This window comes from Elephantulus edwardii, unplaced genomic scaffold (genome assembly GCF_000299155.1).
Source record: "Elephantulus edwardii isolate Elephantulus edwardi_28Jun2011 unplaced genomic scaffold, EleEdw1.0 scaffold00016, whole genome shotgun sequence".
Lineage (NCBI taxonomy): Eukaryota > Metazoa > Chordata > Mammalia > Macroscelidea > Macroscelididae > Elephantulus > Elephantulus edwardii.
Window position 1 is genome coordinate 19,239,131 of NW_006399766.1, and position 6,427 is coordinate 19,245,557.

General features: G+C 37.6%; 1 protein-coding gene across 1 annotated transcript in view; it reads left to right on the forward strand.

Moving 5' to 3' along the window:
* Positions 1–67: 67 nt before the first annotated feature.
* HTATSF1 (HIV-1 Tat specific factor 1) overlaps positions 68–6,427 on the forward strand; it is an 18,399-nt gene continuing 12,039 nt past the window's right edge. Inside the window, exons 1-4 of the mRNA XM_006881893.1 lie at positions 68–316; positions 3,509–3,689; positions 4,153–4,200; positions 4,676–4,830. Coding sequence (XP_006881955.1) covers positions 131–316; positions 3,509–3,689; positions 4,153–4,200; positions 4,676–4,830 — 570 coding nt within the window. The 5' untranslated portion in view covers positions 68–130. The remainder of the gene's footprint in view (positions 317–3,508; positions 3,690–4,152; positions 4,201–4,675; positions 4,831–6,427) is intronic.

The window sequence follows — 6,427 nt, forward strand, 5'->3', positions numbered from 1 at the left end:
GGCGGGCTGGGGGGTTGGGGGCGCGGTGGCCTCAAAGACCTCGTCAGCCTTGCCTTCTCTGTCTCACTCCAGCGTCTGTCTCCTCGGCCTCTGAGCTCGTCGGGACCCTGCTCTCGGCTAGGTCGGAAGCATGAGCAGCAGCAACTTGAGTGCGAACGATGAGTTTGATGAGCAGTTGCGGATGCAAGAATTGTATGGAGACCCCAAGGACGGCAACCCTAAGGAAGATCCGGGGGCAGAAGCCGAGTCTTTGGGGCAACAACCTGATGACACCCCCTATGAGTGGGATCTGGACAAGAAGGCATGGTTTCCTAAGGTGAGGTACGCGAGTGGCACTGCAGGGTGGCCCAAGCCGCTCAGGACACTCCTTTTATGTTGTCTTTACTGAGGTCCTAGGTTAAAGCCTCAAGGATAGGAACGTTTCTTTTTGTTTCATCTACTGTGGAAAGGGGTAGAAATTTTCAGGGAGATGTTGCAAACGTAGTTCCAAAGTCTTTTGTGCCCCTTCTTAATTATGTTTGTAAAGGTCACACTTGGTTATTTCATTAATGAGTGCTTTTTTTTGCACGGAGGAAAAACCCCAAGAACAAATTTTGTAGCAGCTGATCTCAAATAGCCGACCTTACTTATCCTAGAATTTTTGTTTCTGTAAGATGTGAAAAGTTCATCTTGATTAATTTTTTAAAGTAACTTTATATATCTTTACAGAGTGAATTTTACAACAGTCTTTTCCTTCTTCCTGAATTTTGTAAGTAGGGATATGTATTTTAGCTGTATAACCACAAGACTATGATTATTGTTGTTGTTGTGTACCAGAGTCAAAACCGACCCATGACCCTCAGGAGGGTTTTCTGAGGCAGTTAATCGCACAGGAGGAGATTGCCCATCATTTTTCCATAGAGCAACTGGTGGATTTTAACTGTGTGCCTTTGGAATTGCAGTACAGCTTCTTGATGAGAAGTGTGCAAAATATGGATGGAAAAGATCTTTGCATATTTGTTTAAAGCATTTGGAAGATGTTAGGTATTTTATTTCAGCTTTAAAGTTTTTTTTTAAAAAACCCATACAAACAGAACAAAAGCAACTAGTGTTAAAGTTGGTTCTTTAAGCATGATGGTTAAAAGTATCTAGTTGATCTGAGTCTCACATGGATGAGAAGAAAAGGATGAAATAGTACAATAATATTAAAGTCTGTCAGGGATTTCGTTGTACTTGGACCCATAATCCGTGCCCATGGAAACAGCAGCCAGGAACGCAGTCGCATTGGCCAAATCTGCTGCAAAAGCCCTCTTTGAAGTGTCAGAAACCCATAATGTCACTTTGAGGTCTAAGGTGTAGTTGCCCCAAGCCATGTTTTGTGTTTTTTTTTAATCATATGCATACAAAAACTGAACAAGGAGTAAGAAAAAAAACAAAGAATTAATGCCTTTGAGCATGTTAATGCCTATTGGGCATGCTATTATGTTCCTGGAGAAGGAACTTATAATAATAACAACAACAACAAACCATACATCTCTCCATGGTGGAACTTGACTCTTATTTAAAACACTATTTCAACTTTTATCTTTCTCATTTTTCATCTGTCTATTCCAGTCCTTCCTAATCGTTAAAATTTACTGTTTCACTCCTGTATTGTTTCTGTTGTATCAGCTGCAATACAAATTTGATTTCTTCTGATTTCCAAGTACTTTTAACAGCAGTCTGATAAGAAATTAACTTGTCACTGTCTTTTTTTTTTATGCTTTGGAAGCCCATCACTCTTCAAACTTTGAGTTTTAGATTTCCCCATTTCTATGTGCCTCCTAGTGATTGGTATGAAGATAGAACTTTTTTTTTCTTTCCTTGTGCAATATTACCTGCAAAATGTTGTTAGAGAAAAGTTGGGTTTTCTCTGACTCCAAGTAATCCTGTAATTTGATTAGAGATTGAGTTAAAATGAGCATTTTTGTTTTACGAAGTTAGCCCTGTCTTCCATACACTAAATCAAGAGTCTATGGATGGATTTTCAAGTACTTAATACAATAAGATGCTTGTTTGTACAGAGAGAGTAAGATTGTCTGTGTTAGATTGTTTGTCCATAAAATTTCAATTTGACTCTTGATTTTTATTTTGTTACAGTGCTAACTGATATTTCCTTGTTACGTTGCTGGTAGAGGACAGCAATTATAAATCAAAGAACTAGAGAGGTGCAGGAGCTTTGGTGACGTAGTCCATAGGAAGTTGCTTTCCTAACCAAAAAGCTACCCTGGGAGAAAAACAATCACCTCCTATGTGATTGACAACCTTAGAAAACCTACTACAGAGTCAGCGATGTGTCTGTTCCAACTTTAAAACAGACAGGAGTTTGAGATTTCTGGAGTTGTTTTGAGAAAAGGTACCAACATCACTTTAGTAGTATCTTGGACTTTTGTGCTGAAAATCCCAATACCCATGCCTCTTATTTTGTGCCTTTTCGGACAGTGTTAACTATGTTGTTGTTAGGTGCCATCAAGTTGAATAGGACTTCTAGCGACCCTCTGAACAACAGACCTGAATCCTGTCCTATCCTGTACCATCCTCATGATCTCTGACACACTTGAGCCCATTGCTGCAGTCACTGTTTGTCTGTGTCATTGGGGGGTCTTCTAATTTTCATTGACCTTCCACTTCTCAAAGGACCCTTTCCAAGGAATAACCTTTCCTAGCAATACATCCAAAGTATGAGAAATGAAGCTTCACCATCTTTGTCTCCAAGGAGCACTCAGTCGGTTTACTATACAAAGTGACTACAATGGTTAAGCATTTAGCTGCTAGCCAAAAGATTGGTGGTTTGATTCCAGTAAGCACTTTACAGGAGAAAAATGTGACAGTCTGCTTCTATAAAAGTTCCAGCCTTGGCGAGCTCTGGTGGCCTAGTGGCAAGAAGCTATACTGCAATCCCAGAGGTGTGCAGTTCAAATCCACCAGATGCTTTGCTGGAGAAGGAGGAACAATCTCCTCCTGTATCAGTCAAATCTGATTTGACGGTACACACACACAAATAATAAAAATAAATTAAAAAATTATATAAAAATTTTTTAAAAAATTCCAGCCTCATGTAAACATTATGGGGCAGTTCTGTCCTGTCCTATAGGGTCACTATGAGTTAGAATTGGCTTAATCAATTTGGATTTGGAGATTCTTGCATTTACATTTTAATTGAGACAGCTATTACAGAAACACTTCTACGTTAATGTATATACTTTCATCTGCTGCAGTTTGACATAGTCGAAACTTTCTGTGTTGTGCTCCATAGAGTTGAAACCAACCCATAGCCCAACTCTCCACTGGGTTTTCAGAAGCTATAAATCCATGGGCCGGGGGAGATCGCCCATCTTTTTTCTGGGGAGCAGCTAGTGGATTTGAGCCACTTGCCTTTGGGTTGGCAACACAGCTTCTTACTACTTACTATGCCACCAGAGCTCCCTTGAAACTTTTAGAGGAGACTGTAAACTTGACTCTAGATATGTGTGTTGATTTTCTTGTTTAGATAACTGAAGATTTCATTGCTACGTATCAGGCCAATTATGGCTTCTCTAATGATGGAGCGTCCAGCTCTACTGCAAATGTACAAGATGGCAGTGCTGGTAGCACAGTAGAACCTCCTCAGAGAAAACTGCCCGAGCCCACTGAGCCCAAAAAGAAGGGAGAAAAGAGAAAAGCGGAATCAGGCAAGTAGTTCTTGTAAAACACAAATTTAAAAAGAAAACTGCATGTGGAGATTTGTGTACATGTATGAAAATTTGGGAAAATTATAACAGCTTTGGAGCTATGAGCTGGTTTTTAAAAGATAGTGTCACACCCTAAAGAACCAAGATGGGGGTGGGGGGATGGGCGGGGAGAGAAGTGCAGCAATGAATGAATGGAAATCCAAAATCTCTGTAAATGCTCATTAAAATTATTTTTTTTTAAAAAAAGAACCAAGATAAAGTAGCCACCATATTGCAGACAGTATTCTAAAATTAATAATCTGTCAAAAGATTCAAATACTCTGAAAAGCTGGACAGTGATTTATTTGAATTCTTTTGTCTTGCTCTTCTGAAGTAAGAGAATGTTCATGGGGAGTTTTGAGAAATTGTCATGACTCCTGCCTTTCCTTGCAATGTATTTTTATTTTTGCGTTTTGTTCTTTAGGATGGTTTCATGTTGAAGAAGACAGAAACACCAATGTGTATGTGTCTGGTAGGTATACCTTTTTAAACCCATTTAATGTTGAAAAGATTCAATTTTGAGATTTTTTTTTTTCAAAAAGTGTTTTTGGTTTTGACTTTATTGAAAATCTGAGGGTTTTTTGTTATTGTGTTATATAATACAACTATAACTTTGTGTTCAGCTGTGTACATTAGTGAGGTATATAATTTTGTGTATGTAAAATTATGTATATATAACTTTGCATGCCATCCATTCTGCTTGCTTGTAATAATTGATGGCAGCTTGCCCCTTCAGGTTCAGTGATACAAGGCCTAAGCAAAGCACGATTTTAATATATACTTGAATACAAGAAAATGGTACAACTTCCTCAATTCAATGTAAATGTGAGATTTTTACATAATATTTAGAAAATCAGAATTGCACTAAGGTAAATTGTAACTTTCCAGTTAGTCATCTCACCTTTATTGTAGATGCCTTTGTAATTTTTAGTTTATTAATGTTACAGGCTTGCCTCCGGATATTACAGTAGATGAATTTATACAACTCATGTCCAAGTTTGGCATTATTATGAGAGATCCGCAAACAGAAGAATTTAAGGTCAAGCTTTACAAAGATAATCAAGGAAATCTGAAAGGAGACGGGCTTTGCTGTTATTTGAAGGTTAGTTATGTGGTCAGGTGACTTTCTCAGTCACCAAACCAGTTGAATTGTCTCCCACTCATGTGTGTCAGAGAACAACTGTGCCCCCTGGAGCATTTTGATAGCTGATTGTCCAGAAATAGATTTTCAAGACTTTTTTCTGAAGTACTTCTGGATAGATTAAATATCTCACCTTTCTGTTAGTAGTTGAACATGTTAACCATTTGCCCATCCCGGAACTGTGGCTATAATCTTTTGTAGATGATAATCAGGGCAAGGACTATCTAAAGTAGGATATAAAGGCAAACAGGAATTTCACCTTGGATCTGTATGTATCACATTGGTTAGGTTTGCTCATTGGTTCAAAGTTACATAGCAGCTATAAAATATATAATTAATTCAGAATACGTGTTTTAAAAAAAGCCTATAGTGTTTATTTTCCCCATTGGAATGATTTAGACCAACATTTGGCAAACTCTGGTTCACTGCCTTTTTGTAAATAAAGGGTGTTTTTTGGTGTATTTTTTTAAACACAACCATACTTTGATTTCTGCATTTGTCTGTGATTATTTCCATGCTCCAGTGGCAGGGTATTTGTAACACGGACTTCATGTTCCATGCAACTTAGAATAGTTGCTGACTGTTTCTTTGCAACTTAGAATAGTTACTGACTGTCCTTTGACACGAGAAGTGTGGTGATCTCTGATTTGGATTATAAAGAAGATAATACTGCTTTGTCATGTTTTTAGCATAGGAGAGAGGACAGAGCAGAGTAACAGTGATACACAAGTCTTCATGCATTCATGGTATAAATGATACAAGGAATGTTCAGTGCCAAAGGCAGTCATTTCTAAACAACTACCTATAACCTTAGGAGCATGTGTTATGCACGAAAGAAATAAACATGATACTGACATATACATACACCAAGAACCTGAGCATCATTACAAAGTAAACTCAGAATTATAAAGCAACAAACACTGTGTGTGTGTTGAAGGTTGACCAACTTGCAGTGGGATCAGAAGAGAGTAGGATTAAATTGACATCGACCTAGATCTCAAACAGGTGAATACGACATGAATGTGGCCATTATATAGAGATAGTTGGTAATGTTCACATGTGGATAGTTTTGCAAGCGTTTTAAGGATTATTTTTAAAAATCTGTTCATAGATTCTTAGATTTGATTGGATTGTAAACTTTTTAAAGGAAAAAAGATGATTTTGAAAAATTTCACACATGCAACTTAGGACTCATGAAAATATGACATATGCAAATCAGTAAATTGAGTTCACAACGAATATTTCTCATTCTGCTGGGCTGCATGTCTGAGGTGAGCAGCTGAGCTCATCTATTCATATGTGTGCTCCGCAATTCCTCAGAGTTTGGACTATGTACCGGGCTGACAGCTTCCATAATAAGATTCCAAATGCACGAATGTCTTTACTAGACATACCATCAAATAATCACTTTTTACTTCTCAATATATTACAGAATTGGGCTAGAATTTAGTTGGTAAATAAAAAAGAATAGAAAGGCAGCTTAAGATGTTCCTAGTTTCCTGAGTCACATAATTTTTTTTAATTATACATTTTTTTAATAATTATACTTGTTTATTTA